Below are 21,813 nucleotides of genomic sequence, written 5' to 3' on the forward strand. Positions count from 1 at the left end.
CTCCTGCTTCTTCAGTATTGCTTTTTTCAAATTTTCAGTGCCAAATAGCACCCTCCACCCCTATCTGGGGGTTGGAGCGCTACACTAATATTAAAACAGATAGAAGAAAATAATTGCCATGTTTATAACTAGTTACATAACAGTTACATCTACGATTAGGTTAGGTCTACACAACTGGCCTATCGTGTGGATAAGGTGGCTTGGGATGGAGTCAAATTCCCGGCTACAATTATTGTCCCAGTCCGTTCGCGCTGGTAAAACTTTCATGTGAAACCTTTTTTTTTAAAGACTGATGAGGATGAACACACCTTTAATGAAACAAAGATTTTACATGTTGTACAACAGATCAACATCTTGCAAGACACAAATATATTTATAAATAAAACAAAGAAAAAATTAAAGTAGACACAGACCGATTGTCCCTGTCCAACCATCAGTTAACATAGTATTCCGTGATCACTCCCCAAATTGTTTTCACACACACACACACACACACACACACACACACGACAAATATGATTAAAATAACATTAGTACACAGTTCTATATCTGAGTGAGTAATCAGATCAGAGTAATCGGAGAGGATGCAACTGAAGTCATGCAACAAATTACTGCAGCTATGGGAACTGCCTGTATGACATCCCCAGAATGTTCACAGTGATATACAATGCTAACAGAAAAGCCAATTCGTAGCCTTTATAAGACAAGTTTAGGATGTGATACCTATATAATAAACTATTCAAAAAGCAGCTTTAAGTTCTGTTTCATATCGTTACAAACTGCAGGCCTGAGGTGGAATTTTAAATGTGTGGACATTTAAAATTCCAATTCAAGCCTGCAGTTTGTAACTGTGGGTCATACATTTGTAAACCTTGAGTGTCTGAAATTAGATTTTCTATTTCCTGTAATGTTACAGTTTATTGACAAAGCTACAGTACAGTATAATATGTGTATGTATGTAAAATGTGTATTTGTGAGCAGATGGGCAGTGTTACAACTACTGTTGTGTCGTATTACTGTGTTTTTACCAAGCCTCTTAGTTATTCCTCCAAAGTGAATTAAAGAAGAATAAAACAGTGTTGTGCAATAGTAGGAGTAGAATTGACGTTGGCTAATTATTAATAATCATGAAATATGATTATTAAAATAACAATTATTTCTTAAAAATAATCAAAAATGATAAAGCTATTAATTAAGAAATAAAATTATCTATTAAGAATAATACAAATCTGTAATCATTGCTTATTGTCGCGGGGCACCACCCTGGTTACAGGGACCAACGAGTCAATCTATAAATATCAGTCTCATAATGATAAATGTCAAATCAATAACCTCAATATTTAATATTAATAATTATTTAATTAACAGTGAAGGCTTCTAAGTTCGAGCACAGGCAATCATAATCCAGCTGCAATCACATACATATGCACAAATAATCACAGACTACAGATACTTTAATTACAAAAGCATTTATTAAAAAGGGGAAATAAAGTTATAATGTTATTCAATGATTCATCATTTTAACAAGCTCCGATATTTCAAAGATAAACACAGCAGCAGCACTTATCACAATTCAGAAAATACATGTAAAACCGGCGGTCTACCTATGTATGTCTGTCTCGGTGTGTGTGTGTGTGTCTGTGTCAAAGTGTCTCTCTGTGTGTGTGTGTGTCTATGTGTATGCATGTGAAATAAAGTTAGTGTTATTTAATGATTCATCATTTTAACAAACTCCCATATTTCAAAGATAACAACAGCAGCCGCTTATCACAATTTAGAAAAACACATGTATTCATCTATGTGTATCTGTGTGTGTGTATCTGTCTGTGTCTATCAATGTGTCTCTGTGTCTGTGTGGGTGTGTGTGTGTGTGTGTGTGTCTGTGAGAGAGCGAGAGAGAGAGAGAAAAAGAAGAGGGCGTGGCGATGATGCAGTCACGTGGTGACGTCACATCTAAGATGGCGGCCGATCATGATTCAGGGAATCAAGGCCTAAAAACTCTCAAAATGGCGGATTGACTACAAAACAAGATGGCGGAGCCGTTATGAATTTAGAGCCAGAATGGGAGGAGAGGGAGAGAGGAGGCGTGGCAACAATAGATTCAAAATGGTGGTTTAACTTGCGTTATTCAAAATGGAGTCTATGTTAATGACACCATGTGGCCGGAGCTCACACTGGTGGTCGTCACATGAATTGCACCAAGGGATTTTCAGACAAAGAGAATTCTTTTTTTTTTTTTATTTTTATTAATATTTTTATTAGGAGGTAAGGCACAGTAGGACAGAAATCAATGTCAAATTTACATTGGGTATCATAAAATCTCAGCACGACAATCAGCAATACACAAAGACATTGATACCACAAAAACATTGCGCATCTTGATCAAGAGTAGCATATACAGTCTTCCTCCTAGGAAGTTTTTCTTATTTTATGGACCACATGAACGTGGTCCAGCAAACAACACATTACACAACTCAATGAAAACAACAACAATAATGATAGATAGATAACTGGAAATTATATTAAGTAACAATTAAGTATTAAAGCTGCACAGTATAAACAAATTAAAAGGAAAGAAAAAATAAAATATACATAAATAAAAAAAAATATATATATAAATAAAATAAATAAATAAATGAATGAATAAAAAGGAAGAAGAAAGAGAGAAAAGAGAGAGAGAGGGGGGGTTCCGTCAATCAGGGGGCAGGGACTGGAGAGAGTGGAAGAATGTAAGAAAGGGAAGCCACTTACTATAAAATTTGTTAGAGCTGCCTTTTACTGAATATCTGATCTTTTCCAGCTTTAGAAGAGACATGGTGTCGTTGAGCCACTGAGTACTAGAGGGAGCTTTAGTCGACTTCCAGTGGAAAAGAAGATGGCGTCTTGCCAGTAAGGAAGTAAAAGCTAAAATGTCTAATTGTGTAGAGGTAAACCGGTTATGGTTCTCTGGGAGCCCGAATATGGCAACATGGGGGGAGACTTTTATAGTCACTGAGAGTATTTTTGACATGGTGTCAAAATAATTCAGCCAAAAGCAAGAGAGTAGCGGACAAGAGTAGAACATATGGGTTAAATTGCAGGATGAGGCATGACATTTGTCGCATTTGTCAGTGATACTGGGATAGATTTTCGACAGTCGCGCTTTAGAAAAGTGGACTCTAAACACTACTTTAAACTGTATAAGTGTGAGACGAGCGCAGGATGAACTTGTGTGAATTTTCTTAAGAGCAGTGTCCCACCAGTCACCCTCCAAATTCAGATCTAGTTCATCTTCCCAGGCAGCCCTAATTTTAGTAACTGGAGAGCAATCAAAGGACAGAAGTTCATTATAAACTTTAGAGATGAGTGATTTTTGAAGTGGATCGTGGTTTAAGAGCACCTCCCACTGTAGGGTCGGCGGCGAGGAGGGAAAAACTGGAAACAATGCTTTAGCGCAGTGTCTAATTTGAAAGTATCGAAAGAGATGAGAAGGTGGGAGATGAAATTCTCCTGAGAGATCTGTAAAGCTGCGAAAAATACCATCCTTGTAAAGATCTTCAAAACATTTCAGGCCTTTATTATGCCATGTGAGAAAGGTTGAATCTGTGAGCGGAGGTCGAAATAAATGATTGTTCAGTAAAGGAGCTAAAGTAGATGTTGATTTAAATTTGAAGTGTTTCCTAAACTGATACCAAATTTTAAGTGTGGAGTGGACCACTTGATTATTTGTGAAGCCAGAGAGGTTGGATGGAATAGAAGAAGTAAGTAGAGCAGGTAAGGAGGATGAAACACATGACTGTGCCTCCAGGTGACACCATGGCAGATTCACTGACTTGAACCAAAATGACATTTTTTGAATATGTGTCGCCCAATAATACAGTTGGAAATTCGGAAGTGCCAATCCGCCATTGAATTTACATCTCTGAAGTGTGGATTTGCGGATCCTAGGAGCCTTTCCACACCATAAGAAGTCAGAAATAGTTTGATCAATTGTTTTAAAAAACTGCTTTGGCAGGAAAAGTGGGAGACAATGGAACAAAAAAAGAAATTTGGGCAAAATGTTCATCTTAACCGCGTTAATTCTTCCAATTAACGAAAGAGGTAAGCTCCTCCATCTTTGGAGGTCAGATTTAATTTTAGACATTAAAGGTGAGAAATTAGCAGAAAAAAGAGAATTTAACGTTCTGGTTACGTTGATCCCGAGATACTTAAAGCCAGAAAGACTCATTTTGAAAGGGACATCTGACTGTGTGAGCTGTGATGCTGAAGCATTGACAGGATAGCATTCACTTTTAGAAGTATTCACTTTATAGCCTGAGAATGAACCAAATCTCTGGAAAGCAGATACAATTGTGGGAATGGAAAGGACAGGATCTGAGACGTACAATAATAAGTCATCCGCATAAAGTGACAGCTTAAATTCTGTGCCCAATCGTGAGATCCCAGTAAAAGTGGAGGAGGACCTCAGAAAGATTGACAGGGGCTCTATAGCTAGCGCGAACAATAGAGGAGATAGGGGACACCCCTGTCTGGTGCCACGGGTTAGAGTGAAAAAATTGGACTGAATGCCATTAGTGGAAATGTTTGCTTGTGGTGATATGTAAAGGAGACGTATCCACGAAATGAACCCATTACCCAGTCCAAACCTCTTTAGTACAGTAAATAAATAGTCCCATTCAACCCTATCGAATGCTTTTTCAGCATCGACCGATATCACTACTTCAGGTGTTGTTGTGGCAGTTTTAGAGTAAATAATATTTAGGAGTGTTCGGACGTTAAAGAATAACTGCCGCCCCTTAACAAATCCAGTTTGCTCATGTGAGACAATAGTTGGTACAATGTTCTCCAGGCGATAGGCCAAAGCTTTAGCAAGGATCTTAGCATCTACATTTATTAATGAGAGAGGTCTGTATGAGCCGCAGAGATTCGGATCCTTATCTTTTTTTAAGAGGAGACTTATGGAGGCTTGCCTTAAAGTGGGAGGGAGAGTGCCATGTTCCAGTGATTCCTTATAAACAGCATGTAGTAAAGGGGACAATCTATCCTGAAATCTCTTAAAAAATTCCACTGGAAATCCATCAGGGCCAGGAGCTTTGTTATTCTGCATACCTCTCGCAGCGAAAGTGATTTCTTCTACCGTTAATGGTGAGTCAAGTTTTTTAGCAGCATCTGAGCTTATCACAGGAAAGTTGAGGCTATCTAGGAATGAATTCAATTCAGTGGTGTCAGGTGGAGATTCAGACTTATATAGAGAAGAATAGAATGAGTGAAAGACAGAATTAATGGTGGCGGGATCCTTATGCAATGAGCCAGATGAATCTTTTATTTGAGGGATCGTACGTGAGGCAGCCTGGCGACGTAGTTGATGAGCCAGGAGCCGACTTGCCTTGTCACCATGTTCATAATATGTGGAGCGTGATCGTAAAAGAAGTCGCTCTGCATCACTGGTGGTGATGAGATCATATTCAGTCTGTAATTCAACACGCTGTTTGAGTAAACTGGGAGAGGGGCAAGTAGCGAGTTGTTGGTCCAATTTGGTGATATTGATAGAGATTTCTTGCAATTTGGCTTTACGGGACTTATTCAAGTGGACAGAGTAGGAAATAATTTGTCCCCGCAAGTATGCTTTTAATGATTCCCACAGCAGTGAACATGAAATTGGTTCCATATCATTTTGATTTAGAGAGATAGAATCATCAATTTTAGTTGTAATAAATTTGGTGAACTTATCATCTGAAAGAAGTAATGTATTGAACCTCCAAGGTGTTGAGTACCGGGGTTGTGAGGAGAACTGAATATCTAATGAAAGAGGGGCGTGGTCAGAAATAACAATAGGATGATAATTAACAGCCAGTACTTTGGAAATTAGTTTAGCATCAATAAAATAATAATCAATCCGAGAGAAAGATTGATGCATCTGAGAAAAGAAGGAATATTCCTTATTACGAGGGTTATAAAATCTCCAAGGATCAGTGCAACCGTTCTTGGACACAAAATCTGAAAGTGACCTCGACATTGAAGAAGGGGTCAGATTTCGTGGGTTGGAGCGGTCTAGGTTGGGATCAATTACACAGTTCATGTCCCCGCCAATTATAAGGAGGCTGTTGTTCAATGAGGGAAGACGTTCAAATAGCTTATTCATAAAGTGTGGATCATCGAAATTGGGGGCATATATGTTAACTAATAAAATGGGAATATGGAATAGCGTACCTGCAACAATTAAGTATCTGCCGTTTTTGTCTGATATCACCTTAGAAGCTGAAAACTGAATTGACTTACTAATTAAAATAGCAACCCCTCTGGCCTTAGAGTTGAAATTAGAGTGAAACACCTCAGAAACCCAGGGACATTTAAGTCTGACCTGATCTTTAGTGCGCATGTGGGTTTCCTGCAGAAACACTAAGTCCGCTTTAAGACGTTTCAAATGAGCAAATATCCTTGATCTCTTAATTGGACTCCCCATGCCTTTAATATTCCAGCTCAATAATCTCATTGAGGACCCAGTGAGTGGAACATCAGAAGTATTAGTATTGGTGGCCATATGTTAAATCCTTAGAGATAGAAATAGACTGAATGCGGATCCCCAAGGAAGGAAGAAGAAGAAAAAGGAAGAAGAAGAAGAAAAAACAAAACAATAAGCAAAACAAAACAAAAAACAGAGAAAAACAAAAAACAAAAAAAACACATTGAACCACCCCCCCTCCCCCCAATTGCACTTACAACGTCCCCATCCCCAAACGATGGAGAACCCAGTGCTAACTCCACAAGGAGTCAGATCCCTAAAACGAACACTTTCGGCTTTTTGCATAACTAACAAGCTTCGGGTTCAGCTCCTGCAAGCCTAGCAACATTTGACATGAAGGTACAACCAATCAAGACCAAGTTAAACTGAAAACCACATACTGTGTGTTAATGAAAATAAGAGGAAACAGATTATCTGAAAAGAGTAATAAATGTCAATATTAACTGTCACTGCTTCCTCAACGGTGTGCATCACCTCTCGGTTCTCTTACTTGTTGAGCGAACTGATGAATGCGCTGGCCTCCTCTGCTGAATCGAACCTCCTCTCCGCACCGTTGTGAGTGACCCGGAGGCGCGCCGGGTATAGCAGACCATAGCGGATCCCCGGTATTTCGCGGAGCCGGCGACGGACATCATTGAATGCGGCTCGGGCACGAGCCGTCTTCGGGGTATGGTCGGGAAAGACAGAGAAACTCAGCTCTCCGATCTTGATCCGTTGCTGGGTCCTGGCTCGGCGCAATATGTCCACACACTCTGTATGATAGTGTAGACGAGCGATTATGGGGCGAGGGCGCTCTCCGGGCTTCGGCTTCGGCTGGAGAGTACGATGTGCGCGGTCCACGAGAGGCTCCTTCTCCAGGTTAAACGCCTCCTTAAGCAGAGAGGAAACATCCACAGCAGCAGAAAAGGTGGAAAAATCTTCAGGAATTCCCACTAATCGTATGTTATTGCGCCGCGATCTCGCCTCCAAATCCTCGCATTTATTGTCCAGTTTTATCAGCTCAGTTGACAGATGCTCCACTTTAGCCTGTATGGTAGTAATGTCATCGGTGCAGGAGGAGAGCGATGTTTCCATTTCACCTACGGTGTTCTTCAGAGTACGCACCTCAGACTGGATGTTTGTAATGCTGCTGGATAACTCCGACTTCACTGCCTGTAGCTCAGTCTTGATGCTTGACAAGGTCTCGGTCAAAGCAGCTTGAAGCTCAGTTTTGAAAATAGCCGCCATCTCAACACGGAGTGACGAGAGGAGTTCGGCCTTGAAATCGTGTGGCGGAGCCTCACCGGCAGCTTCGACCAGGCAGGTGGAGGAGTCACTACGAGGCGGGGATGCAGTGTGTGCAGCAGGCCGCGGCAGTTGTACAGGTGGCTTGGCTTTTGGAGGCATTTTGGTCGGCAAAAAGACGGCTGAAATTCAGAATATGAAGGTGGAAAAAATACACACCGAAGAAAGATGCAGCAGGTGTACCTAAAATAGGATTTTTTAAAAGTTGTTGCAGGAGCTCAGAGAAACACGTGCTACTCCATTAGTCGCAACCGAGAGTCGTCAGACAAAGAGAATTCTTTGTCTCTGCTTTGGCGTTCGGCCGCATGGCTTCCAGATGTGTCCAGCCTCTCTGAATATAGATTTAACTATGTTACATGAACTGTATTCTAAATACAGATCGGATGTATGTATAGGTCGGTTTAGAAGGAGAGAGAGAGAGAGAGAGCATACAAGGAGAGAGCAAAGCTCTTAAAAGCACCGTCAGAGACAAGTTACATTTACTTTACCACTCAGCACCCAAGTGGCGTTGTGTGCTGAGGTTTGAACGGTAAAGTCTCTTTAAAGTTGTTCAAACGGTCACAATGAGCTGGAGACGCTGCTCACGGCGCTTAAAAACTGTGGCACAAGGCCGTAACCGGAAACCGGAAGTGGCGAATCGCCGCTAACACTAGAGACTTGGCGGTCTCATACAAAACAAATACATTCAAGTATTAAAACAATACGCTACGTATTAGATTAACATCTGCCCAGACAATAAAGCCTCTTACTGTGACCTCCGCGGTGTTGCTTGCGCGTGGGGCGCGGATTTCCGGGAGTCCAGTGAATGTCTCGTTAAACCCCAGGATGCGTGCGAACGGGCGGATTCCTGGAAAACAAAATCAGTGTCCTGGCCTCTTAAGCGGTGCTCCGGTGGGTCTCGTGGTTGCAACGGAGATCAGCGCTGGGCCGAATCGAGCGAACTTCTCTTGCTCTTGGAATGGAATTCAGCTTCGTCTCTTCTGCAGGGATGAACAGCGGTAACGCCGCTGTGGATTTGGAAAGAAAGTCTGTGATGCTCGACCGGCGAGCGAGTTCCTGTGCGCGGCCTCTTCAAGTTAAAATAACAAAAGTCCTTTTGAAAATAAAAACGTCGACTGAATAAAGAAATAAAAGAAATGAAATAAAATAACTCTGGTTGCCCCCTTTAGCAACTAAATCAGCTGGGAGGCCCCGAAGGGGGCCTGGTGTTGTCTTCAGAGCAGGGTAAAATGGCAGCGATGTTTGGGGTCTCAGTGGTTTTGTTCTACCTGAGAGGTCCTCCTCCTTGAGGAGTTGGTCATAGGATGATGCTGGCTTTAAGCCAATTGAGTGTCAGAAATGGATCTGAGTGGGCGGGGCTTGGAACTGAGCAGGGGTTTCTGGGAAAACCCCAGGACATTTTTCCACCACCAGGGGGAGATTCTTGAGCCTGCAGGAGGATGTTTTCCCGCCCAAAGTTTAACAACCCTTTGTTCCTCTCGGCTCCAGTGTCTGGTGGCACCCCGCTGGGCTCTGGCCCAACAACAGTTTAATCAAAAATGAAGAAAACCTCCAAGAAACTAATAAATGGGGAACACAATCAAGTGCTGTTTAACATACAGTAGTACAGAACAGTGACAGTCACTGTACTTACAGGATTATGTTTAGCACCCAGTCAGAGGAGATAATACCTCCCTCACTGAACAAGCAGTCGCCTGATGTTTTGTACCACAGCTTATTCTTTTCCAGCCTGTTGCTAGTGCCGCGAACATCATGCTGCAGGGCCGCTCATATTCAGTCATGCTGTGGTAGAATACAGCACAATGCAGGGAGAAAGTAGGCAGGAGTCAGGTGTCTTGTTTTTGTCAAACGGCCGAGTTCCCCTTCTTGTCGGCTCTGAGCGAGAGAAGACGACAGAAAGAATAGTAGTATCTTTGGCTTTAAAATGAAAATGTTTCAAACAAAGGTATAAATATTGCAACTGAAGCGTAGCGAGTTTGCTGTGAGTAGTATGATTACGATCATGACTTCAGCCGACCATCGATTATGTTTCATTCCACTACATCACACAACAATCTGAGAACCAAACCTCAGAAACTAGGCGAGGATTTACTGACCAGCACATTCCTTGTTATGTTTGAATTGTTTGGAAAATGTCTCCGTGAGGCGAGCAGACCAGCAAGGAGAGTTCAGTGAGGCTCAGCACACATTTTTAATGTGTGAACTTTTTTATTTTTCTTTCCTTGTCTTGGAGGACTACTAACTTAGCTGCTGTGGTTCTGGCAATGAAGACGTGTGTCACAGCAGAGATATGTAAACTTCCGTATCTCCGCTCTGTCAGTCAAACTGTTGGCTTGGACCAACATTTTGAATGTGAGCTTTTTTCTTTTTCTTTCCTTGTCTTGGAGAACTACTTACTTAGCTGCTGATTCCTGTAAATCTGTATCCAATCTGGATTCGCATTGGGTGGGAAGGCAGAGAGCAAAGGTTAGTGAAGGAGTCAAACAAATGACGGGCATGGCCACATTGTCAGTGCACATGCAGTTGCTGGAGATTAGTGCTCTCTCCTGTATATCAACTGCAGCGCTATCAAGAGTGATTCTGTTTCACTCTAAGGGGGTTGATGTGTGTAGTTTGTGACACATGCTGTTACGTCCCCCAAACTGTCTAGGAAGAGGGACGAACAATTAGAAAATAAAACTGGGAACTGAACAAGGAAGCCAATAAGTTAATAAGTAAATAAGGATTTATTGGATAATCGCGTTAACAGAAAACACCCTTCCTCCACAGGAAGGGGAAAACCAAGAACCAAACAACAACCAATACTATATTACAGTACACAGCAAATAGGACACAGCAAACAGCACACAGCACATCAGTGTAGCCCGTCTCCTCTCCACGTCTGATCCCGCACGGCTGCCTCGCTCACTGACACAGCTCACCAACCCACTGGCTCCTGAACTCCTGCCTCTCTCTCTCTGTCTCTGACACAGCTGAGGGTCTTTATCTGCCACACCCTGATGACAGAGTGGCCTCAGCTGTAACAGTGGAGGTGCTTCTGAGGCTCCCACCTAGAGGAGATATGAGAGGGAGAGAGAGAAAACACGGCACGTAACACATGCTCAGTGAAACAAGGCATGAAGTTAAACAAATTAGCAAGGCCTCTTGGGTAATGAACAGGGATAAAGTTAGAAAGAGTCAGACCTCATTTTTACATCTATTTTGTGGGTTTCAGAGAGTTCAACAGATCCCTTTCCCTTCATACACCTGATCCGTTGGAAGGAATCATACATAAAACCCCATGTACCATATTCTGCATGTTGTTAAATCTTCCAGAGACTGTCAGTGTTGTAATGTTTACATGAGACACCAGTAGTTGTGTACATGACTGTCGTCTCTACAGGAAATTTGTGTTGCAAAAAGTATCAAGGAGGGCATCACGGTGAATGGTTGTGTGTACACAGTTCAGGTTTTATCTTGTAGCCGTGCTCAATCTTTCCCAAACCTCAACCAACAAATCAGAGTTTTGTTAAATTTGACAACACCCTAAAGTAACCAAAGCTGTTGTCTCAGTTCAGGGGTTGCATCCTTCGAAAAGGACACCACCCACCGGGCTCAAAACCACCTCCTCTGTGGGCCATGTAGAGAGATGGCGTGGTCTATACAAGTTTTCCGTGATCAGTGTCACCAGCTTGTCCTACTCTTATTGCTGTTGCCGAGCACCAGAGCTGAAGTCGGACAGGCCAAGCAGGTTTTAATTGCCTCTTTTTTTTTTTTTGTACATTGTAATTTTGGATGTTCAGTTGTTTTGAAGTCTGATACTCAGGCACTGTCAGTCGTCTAACGATGCAGATCCTGAATTGAGACACAGCTGCTGTGTAGGATTGGAAAAAACTATTATTTTATCTCACTCAAGGCTAAGATGCAGTTCTAATACTAAACCCCTTATTCTTCTCAATTGTTACATAGTCCAGTCTGTGCTGGTGGCTTTTTCAGTCCCTTTACAATAATAGTCGTTGATGTTTGTCTGTCCCACTATACATTTCCTCTACATTCCTTAGCACTGAAATATCTGTGGTTAGGAGCGACTTTGTTTTTAGTGCAAGCTTCCTCAGGTTATAGATGATAATTATAGAAGTATTATTAAGATGTCACAGATGAGGGGTGAGATGAACAGTTTACACGGGAATCCATAACAGGAACAGAAAATCAGTATCCGGCTTGCTTTGTGTTGGGTAGGGGGGCAGCCTGAGGTCAGTAGAAGGTTACTGTCAGTTTATGAAAATTAACAGCAACTTTGATAAAAAAATTCAGAAAGACTTTTAGACAACATAGTGATCAATGCAGAATTACCTCATGCGAGCAAACCTGTGTTTACCCCTCTCCTCGTCATACCTTTGGGCGGAGTGAGAGATGTATAAACATGCAAATGCAAATTTGGCACTTAGAAGTAAAATATTGCATTATGTTTGTTTACTGTTTGTTTTTTGACTAAGGTTATAGATCATATGCACACCTTGGCCATTAACCTCTGACATCATGCTCAGGGTGGGAAGATCAAATGTTTTTAAGAACAGAATCATGATGTGTTGCTGTGATCCAGGTTTATAAGTCAGGTAAACATAGATAAACTGACACACTGTTTTGGATTTCACTGCTTCCTAAATTATCAGCAACTGAAAAGACTAAATCTGGAGGGACAGAGGGTCCTGTTAGACAGCAGCTATCTTTGGCAACCACCTTCGAACTCACATCAATAATAATACTGTTACCTGATATAGTGGAAACGATTTTTTAATCCGGAAATAACAATGCGCCTCTGGGACAAATTCATACAAGACTAAAATGCCCTTGATTCAAGCCTGTGATCTAATGCTAATGCTAAGTCCAGTGATAAAACAAACAGTTGTGTTGGTGTAAACTGAGCATTGCACAAAACATATATCACACAAATCTTATCGGCTTCACACAAGTGTATTATAAGTGGCCCAGGAGGTGCGGGCACTGGAGCTGATCTAAAATGTTGACTTTATAGTAAAAGCATAGTGCTTGTTTTAAATTGAACTGTAGGATATTACAGGGCTTTTATTTTGAAAAGTTATTAATTTGGGTCTGAAGATTGTGTCGAATGCTTTAGGTGTCTGAAATAGCGCAAATGTAATGTATGAAAAATAAAACCGTGGTTAAGTAAATCATTTCAAGTTATATACAAGCCACTGTGTAGGTGGGAGAACACCTTCACCGGCACCAGAGGATCAATCAGCGCAGGTGAGAACTGTAAGCTGATACATCCTCTGGTTTAAAGGCAGCGGCTGAGCTGCCTGAGGGGAGACACGAGGGACAGAGACACGAGAGACACTGAGCTGCAAAGCTGACGGGCCAGCAGGAAGTGCTGTGTGTTTTGAGTATGAGAGTTTATAAGTTTCTGTTTTGAGTTAATGAAGATGCTAAAAAGTGAAACCTTTGTCCCTGGCTGTGTGTGGGAGAGCCCCCTGGCATTGTCAAATGTGAACAGTAAGGAAAAAAATATAAAATCTTCATTGTAGATAAAACAGGTTGAATCTGTTCATAAAAGCATTCCATTCCCAGAACATTATGTAAGAGGAAAATGGCCACCACGTGACTATGGTCTATTAAAAATATGATCACAGCAGAAACTGTAGTATTTGTCATTGACTACAGCCAATACTCCTCCGGAAGGAAAGACAATGCACACACAAATATCAAAAATCCAGACAATACATTCATCATATATGCATTTATATAACTTACTTTATGCTGTATGTGTTAGGTATGTGTTGGATTAAAAAATAAAAATCAACTTCCATTAAACACTGCTGTGAAGAAAGGTTTCTATTGTTCACAAACAGGTAATAACTGCACCTTTAAACTGATCCGACTGGATTTAGCATTCCTTAAAAACCACCATCAATGACGGTTGACAAGATGTTATCCTACGGTTTCCTGACACATCTGATCTGAACTCTCATGAATCAAACTATTAGATGTACTTACTTGATGATGCTGGGTGGAATGTGAAGGTACTCGGTTGGGATGATTTCTCCAAGCTCCCGCAGACTATTAACACACTTGATCTTACTGCTGAACTTGGAGCTGTAGAAAAAATTAGAAAGGTCTGTTTCACTGCTTACGTGATCTGATTCAACCACTGTAATGGGGGTATGTTGGTTCCTGGATTTCTAGACTAGTCAAAAATGTATTCTTAGAAATAGTTGTGCCATTCAAGTTTCTGCAATTTAATTTGTAATGTCAAGTGCTAATAGATGCAAACATGGATATACTATTAAGAGGGTTTCTTGATTGTACATTTTGCGCTGAATGTTTTCAACAGCAGTGTCATTTAAACTTAAAGGACAACAGTGAAACCTGATGAAGGGTCTGGTTATTCCCAGCAAAGTCTGTATGAACCAGGAAGGATGAACAATGATGAACATCTTGGTGTTTTTCTTTAATCTGTGGGACAAGAGCAGAGGAAGAGGAGCTGTGAAAGGATCAGTAGTAGCTCTTTTACACTTGGCCTTTCTCCAAATTTACTATACACCATAAATTTGTGTTCATCACAACAGTATCATAAAATGATTCCTACTTTACATTTGCATTGCACTTGTTTGTGTGGGTATTACCTCCTGTCTATCATTTGGTAACACTTTTTCATCCAGCTAAAACCGGGCATCCTCCTGCGAGGTGTGGCGCCGTTCAGATAAACAATGATGTAATCCTCTGCCACCATTAGTTCCAATGTACTTATCACATACCTGTACACACAGACAACAGAAAACAGAGATAGAAAGAGAGTCTTCAGCCAAAAGTAACATTTTATTTCAAATTCAACTTTCTTGTGAATTGATTGAAGCTTGGCCTCTCCATTTCATCAAGGGTAGTGCTAATCCTACAGCAGCTCATGATAAATTCATATTAAAGAGAGCTTGCAACTTAGCGTTCATGAGTTCAGTAAAGGCATCTTCTTTTTCAACATCGCACTTCCCCCTTGTGGGAAGCCTTGAAAGAAGAGTGGACTCTGTTATCCAGCAACTTCTTGCTTGTGATTGTAGAATGATGTGTGGGGTTGTAATGTTTGCACATCCACATGTGCTTGAGCTACGTAGTAAAACTTTACCTTCAGAAAAAGGGTTTTCCAGGACATAACTGTAATTGTCACAGTCGCTGTCTGGAAGGAAACATGCTGCGAACACAATGATGGCATTCTGTTCTGAGTAATAACCTGAAAGCATGAAACACAGGACAATCAAAGTGGGCTCTCACATGCAGTGCACATTGAACTGTGATTTCATTTACCTCAAAATTTTACCAGCAAACATTCTCTTGTATCTGGTCATGACAGATAGACAGAAAACATTTAGCGTCCGATAAGATGCTTTAATTTGCTATGCAGTTTACTCTGAGGCTCAAATTATTGTGTCTCTCAAATATTTATTGTTTTTCATTGTATCATGTAAGATACAATGGAAAGAGGTTGAATGCCTCCAGATTTGAACAATCTGTTGTCTAAACAGCATTTGCGCTTCCCACCCTGAGAATGACATCAGAGTAAAATGATTAATAAATGTGAACCAATTAACCAGGGCGCCTCAATTAGCAATAATAGTAGCATGGGTCTCATTTTTAGTGCAACAGCTTACAGATGCTTGTTCTAGCTTACAAAGACATTACATGTTTGTTCATATGGTTCTGAATTTATGTACTTTTCTATTCTGATGTCAACATGCTTTGAGGTGCATTCATTTTATGTGATAAGTTGCCAAGGGAGGGTCCATCACTCTTATTCTGCTATAAAAATTAGATTTTTTTAATTTGATATTCTTTTGTAGAGAGGTTACAGATCTACAGCCTTGATCACCACATATGCATGTATTACATGAGGCTACATACATTATATCAGTACCTGTGTTTTTTTATAAATGGATGAGCAACAATAGGTGAAGTATTTAGTTGAGTTCACAGACTGTTTTTCTTTGTGTTACGCATTTGTCAATCAATCCAAGTGTTCTTCCTAAAAGATGAGTGAACGGGCTGGGGTGTAACGTTTGACCATGTCCTGGATGTCGACTGGACCCGATCTGTTCGCAGCATCCGTGATAGATGTAATGATGTTGATGCCACATGGCTTTCTGCCATACAAGCCAGTAGACATTAAAATGTACCTTTAGCCTCAGTGTACCCTCAAGTTCGGCCTGAATCGTTGATTACAAGGGCAAAACACTTGATGACGCTAAGGTGCTCGACTGAAGCTATGTCCCTAACATCCGCTGGTGGGCGCTAACAACTGCTTACTGGTAGTTCATAACTTACTGAGCAGAAGACCTTGAGATGGACATGGGAGATTCACCATTTTGTCCTATGTCATAAAATAAATTGTAAAGTCTAGACTTCGCTTAATTATAAAGAACTCAACAGTTCCACAACGAGCACATTGGCTGCTATGGAGAGAAAAACTGAGGTGAATGACACTACGTGATATTCAGTCAAATAGTTTTGCTCAGTGTTACTTATTTTAAAGTTTTTCACTGAGTTAGAGCACAGTTCAAGTGTGATTGCTAAGCTTTGTTAACCAGCAGACTCTACTTCAGCTCTTAAATCCTGTCGATGAAGCTTCTTTCCAACAATGCAGTTTTGCAGCAGTATTTTATTCTCAAAAATGCATTATACCTCAGTTTGTGATCTGAGGTTCGTTGATGGCTTCTTTTGGTTTTTGTCTGCAACCACTAGAGGGTGGCATTCCCAAGTATTAAGCGAGTGGCCCAGATTATGCTGACATTATTTTTGCCCGTAAAAATATATATTTAAATCTTAGGGACATACAATAATGACTAATAGATAATTACAAAGACAAATATCAATTAAGGAAAAAAATAGACATTGTTTTTTTATATCAAAAATGCCACAGTAGTTCAGTCTGACCAAGTGGCCTTGTGGGTGATGACATATTCATCAACACAGGCAGCTGCTTTAAAAACCTCCCAGACCTGATAGTTATTCAAATGTTTGTGTGTGTATCACTGGCAGACATTTCTTGAAGTCGTCCTCCATCACCTTTTAACTGTTTCACAATGACTTCATCAATCATTGAACTTCAGCCAGGTTCATCACTTTTTTGGGTCACCTGAACCTGGAAACATTTCCGTTGTTGTTTTCACAAATTGTAATGTGTTTCTGTATTTCCATGTATTTGGACTTTTTTCAGCGCATGTGTCCTTCTTACTTTGCATGTGTTTTTCTGTTTGGATGTGATTTCTTAATTTACAGTGCGTTCGGCCACCGTACATATTGTGGCTTCATTAAATCCATGCAGCCCCATGTAGGAAGCGGGACACACATGTTAATTAACCTGGAAACTCCAAATGGTAAATGGTTTTGTATTTATATTTATATAGAGCTTTTCTAGTCTTCATGAACACTCAAAGCGCTTTACAGTACAGTTTTACATTCACCCGTTCACACACACATTCACACACACATTCATACACACATTCATACACACATTCATACACATATTCATACACACATTCATACAATGCATCTATTCGCAGGACTTTGTTATTCTATGGGGGCCATTCAGGGTTCAGCCTCTTGCCCAAGGACACTTCTGCATGCAGATGGGTCAGACTGGGAATCGAGCTGCTGACCTTCAGGTTAGTACGACCACTCTACCCCTCAGCCACAGCCGCTCAGCTCTTTAATCCCATCGGCAAAGCTTCTCTTTGTTTGCAGTTTTTGCAGCGTTTTATTCTTGAAAACCTGAAGAGTCCAAACCCTGAGAATATTTGCAATTTTAAAATAAAAAATATAAAAATCATTCTTGTGATATTTAAAGGCTGATTGCAGGAGCACATTTTAAGCAGCTTTCAGGCATTTTTACACTTAAAACAAGTGTGAGGTTAGTTCCTGTGTCATCCATTCTTTGATTTGATTCATGGATACAAGGTTTCATTTTGCCAAGCACACACAGGACGTTGTGCTTCCTACTATTGGGTAGACCAGAACAAGTGCACCCAATCGGTCTGATCACATGATGTAAGGGGAGAGATACACGATGAAGTCAGAGACATAAAACTCTAATCTGATGTGCTGCTGGTAAAGTCAAAGGTAAGACCCATTTATCTACTCTACTCTTCAGCTCAACCAAAGTAATTGAGTGTTAATTCATGATTTCTCTCTGACTAATGTTCCTTTCACTGAATGTCTGTGCTTTCACCTCACAGATCTGTTTCGCTTAATTAAAAAATATAAATGAGTTTTATCATTAACATATATTCAACAATGCATTGTGTTTGCTTTACACTTATTATGCTTATTATTGAGAGTGGTCTCAGAGTTTTAGACCCAACTTGTCTTACTTCAAAACACATGGTAGTCTATAGGATTAAAAAAAAAAAAAAAAAGCTAACAGAGATTAAAGTAAATCTTGTCATAGATTAATAAAGTAATATGGGTGATATGGTATCTGACTATATCTTGAATACAAGTTTCAACAAACAATTTAGTAGCACTTAAATGGAACTTACTTACAAGCACTTTGTAGTTTGGCTTTCTTGGAGAAATTCTACTTTTTGTCCTGGGTTTGTACCCTCATGGTTGAATGCACTTATTATAATTCGCTATGGATAAAACTTCAGCTAAATGAAATGCATTGTAATAGAGTCTTTTTGGTGTAGGGTAGTTTCTGTGAATAAGCCTGTGTTGTACAAAGAGTTTAGCACCTCAAATAGTGACCTTCACCATTTTACCTTCAAGGTACAGAGGAAATATTTAGTTTATGTCATTGTTGACAAAGCGTGAGGATTCACTTCTGTGTAGTTAAAGGAAAGGCCTTTTTCTTCATTTGTGCATGTGCTTTTTGTGCTTCTATTATGTGGGTGATTGTCTGTCCAATTAAAAGTGACAGTTGTATTTCTAGTTAATGTGTCAACAGTATCTCCAGGGAAACATAGACTTTGTTACACACAGAGGCAAAATCGCCGCCGGATTCATGAAACGGGTGCACCCTCCGATTTAGTTCTCACCACCATGCGTATTTTTGTGAATCAGAATCAAACCACAATTCTCTTTCTCCATATAAGGTCCTCTGTGTGTCATGAAGAGAGCTCTGTGCTGAACAGTGGAAGTTATAAGAGACGACCCCAAAAGGGAAAAAACACTGTAAAAGCGCCCGGAACGTTCCGGAGTTATGATCTGACATCATCGATTAATAACTGAATACATGTGATTATCAGCGCACACACACGCGCGCGCGCGCACACACACCCACACAGTCTCTCTCTCTCTCTCTCTCTCTCTCTCTCTCTCTCTCTCTCTCTCTCTCTCTCTCTCTCTCTCTCTCACAGAAGAAGCCACGCCCCGTTTATCCAGAAACAGCAGGCTTTTATAGAGATAAATACATCTGGTCAATGCATAACATTTTTTTTTAAATGGAATTTGATATACTATGCATTTAGTTAAAAGGGTGTGTTAAAATCTTTTAGGACTGAGAGGCCTTCATCATTTTTGCGTACGCATGGTTAAAGGAAGTTAAAAATGTGTTCGCAGGGTAAGAACAAATTTAGGTACGAGCATTTTGATGAATCCCATATTCGTGCGTCAAATGTGCATCGTGTTTACGGTTTAAGCTCAGATTTTGCACTGTTAGCAAATGAGGCCCATTGTCATCTTTGAACTTTATCCCTAGAAATTGTGTGGCTAAAGAAAGGTTGTCTGTATCACTTCTCTTACAGGAGCAAGAACAAGCAGAGGAATTGCCTGGATCTACAACAGATGGGATGTATCATAGGATGTAACATTAAAAAAATTACTCAATAGAAAACATAGCTTAGTGTGCATTAAACCACAGAATGTATCAATAACTGGGACATCTACCAAAAGTCTTAACTTATTAAGAAACAGCTCAGTTAAGCAAGTACCAAGGATATTGTAATTTTTCAGGCAATCATTAACCATTTTAGTCATGTAATCTTTGATCTACACAGAAATTGACTCATTGACACCAATTAAAAGGGGAATGGCAGGTGGAATACATCCATAACTCCCATTTCAAAAAGACCTAGTAAAGGTTACTCCTCTCCCCCAATGAGGCTACTGAAACGAGGCAGATTTCGCCTGCTCCTGAAGCTCACCATTGCACTGGGATCACTATGGATCCTCTCACTACTAACTCGCAGTAATCCAGGCTGGAATCCCAGCTCAGTTCTCAGGTACAGCTGGTTGGAGTTTACAGACTCTGATGACAGCCCAGAGAAAGTGTGCAACTGCTCAGCTATCCTGCAGGGAGAGAGGGAGGCACTGGAGCAGGCCAAATCACTGACCGTCAACAAAGACTTCCACAAGAGTGTTCACATCCCTGATGAACATTACGTGAATGCAACCGAAGACTGCAGGTGTGTTGCTTTTAAACAACGGATTTTAGACGTTTTACTTTGTCAATATTTGAATATTGAATTCCACTTAAATCACTGAAAGTTCTTTGTTTAATATTGTTTATTTACAGTGCATTCAAATTAAGACGAAAATACTTAACATCTCCGTTGAGCCAGGAAGAAGAGGACTTTCCCCTGGCATACTCTATGGTTGTGCATCATAAGGTATTTAGATTCTAAAGTCTGAATTTTAATTAAAATAAACTTTAAAAGTGGAGTAAACTATTAACTTAAAAGTCATCAATCAAAGGAGCTCTTCACCACCGCTTGTGAATTTTAGTTATATTCAAGTACACAAAAAGGATACATTATTAATATATTATTGTATATGCTCTTAGGTGCAGAGCTTTGAGCGCCTGCTGCGAGCCATCTACGCACCTCAAAATATTTTGAGCCATCTGGGCAATTACTGACTGCTTCCCGAACATCTTCTTGGTCAGTCAGCCTGTTGATGTGGTCTATGCGGCCTGGTCACGTGTCCAGGCTGACCTTAACTGTTTGGCGGATCTCTATAACAGCAGCACACAATGGAAATACGTCATCAACCTTTGTGGCCAAGATTTCCCTCTGAAAACCAACTTGGAGATTGTAAGGACACTGCGTTCACTGAGGGGCGGGAACAGCTTAGAGTCAGAAGAAATACCTGCGGGAAAAGTGTGGAGAGTGACAAATTCACACAAAATAATAGATGGGGAAATCCAGGTACCTATTTTGCATAACATATATTTATAAAGTTAACATTATAACTTATTGGTCATCACTTTAACATTAATTCACAATTTTAACTCCCTCAGGGCACAGGGAAGGCAAAGGAGCCTCCTCCCTTCAACATCACCATAATGTCTGGAAGTGCCTACTTTGTGGTTAGCCGGGGCTTCATCCGCAGTGTGTTGGAGGACCGCCGAGTGCTGGCACTGATGGAGTGGTTCAAAGACACCTACAGTCCTGATGAATTTCTCTGGGCAACCATTCAGCGAATGCCCGGAGTTCCTGGCTCAACATGGCCCCACAGGAAATATGACATGTCAGACGTCAATGCCATCGCTCGCCTGGTGAAGTGGCAGTGGCACGAGGGGTCGCAGGATTCACCGGACGCGGTGTACCCAGAGTGTCACGCAGGGCCGGGTCTAGACAGGCATGTATGAGGGGGCAGCCACAAATCTTGAGGGGGCATTGTGCTCCAGCACCTTTTACCATGTCTAATTGACAAATTCACTCACTAGGATGCGGGTACACTGAACAAGTGCCTTGTAAAGTACTGTGGTCTCAAATGCTTGGCACACTTATTTCATTGTAGTTATTGTTGTTAGACTAACCATATATGAACTTGGGTTGTTAGTTGTATGTCCCACCCTCAACCTAAACTGACTGCACTTTGTCAGGCCTCTACCCTAAGACCTGCCCAACTTGGGTGTCCCTATGAAGACTAGCTTCTGTTGGTATAGCTCTTAGGGTCACTGAGGCACTCAAACCTCCTGACCACGATAAGGTGGCAATCCCTCAGGAGGATGTTTTTGTATTTTTTTTGTATTTTTTTATTTTTATAATACCCTCAGGAGGATGTTTTTGTATTTTTTTGTATTTTTTTATTTTTATAAC

General features: G+C 40.8%; 1 protein-coding gene and 1 pseudogene across 1 annotated transcript; one reads left to right on the forward strand and one right to left on the reverse strand.

Annotated features, from left to right (window-relative positions):
* Window positions 1-13,064: 13,064 nt before the first annotated feature.
* LOC128438476 (protein prune homolog 2-like) lies at window positions 13,065-14,668 on the reverse strand. Its single transcript, XM_053421060.1, has 4 exons — window positions 14,410-14,668; window positions 14,153-14,239; window positions 13,781-13,879; window positions 13,065-13,086 (listed from the first exon to the last, which is right to left on the reverse strand). Exons 1-4 carry the CDS (start codon window positions 14,514-14,516, stop codon window positions 13,065-13,067), a joined length of 315 nt encoding a protein of 104 aa, XP_053277035.1. The 5' UTR covers window positions 14,517-14,668.
* Window positions 14,669-17,713: 3,045 nt separating this feature from the next.
* Window positions 17,714-21,609, forward strand: LOC128438477 (beta-1,3-galactosyl-O-glycosyl-glycoprotein beta-1,6-N-acetylglucosaminyltransferase-like; annotated as a pseudogene).
* Window positions 21,610-21,813: the final 204 nt, after the last annotated feature.

This window comes from Pleuronectes platessa, chromosome 4 (assembly GCF_947347685.1).
Source record: "Pleuronectes platessa chromosome 4, fPlePla1.1, whole genome shotgun sequence".
In the NCBI taxonomy this organism is placed as follows: domain Eukaryota; kingdom Metazoa; phylum Chordata; class Actinopteri; order Pleuronectiformes; family Pleuronectidae; genus Pleuronectes; species Pleuronectes platessa.

Coding starts and splice junctions, on each gene's coding strand:
- LOC128438476 (XM_053421060.1), bottom strand. CDS start 14,516: ATGGTGGCAGAGGATTACATCATTGTTTATCTGAACGGCGCCACACCT. Junction 13,880..14,152: donor ATAACCAGACCCTTCATCAG/GTTTCACTGTTG, acceptor TTTTTTCTACAG/CTCCAAGTTCAGCAGTAAGA. Junction 13,087..13,780: donor ATTCCACCCAGCATCATCAA/GTAAGTACATCT, acceptor GTCTCCCCTCAG/GCAGCTCAGCCGCTGCCTTT.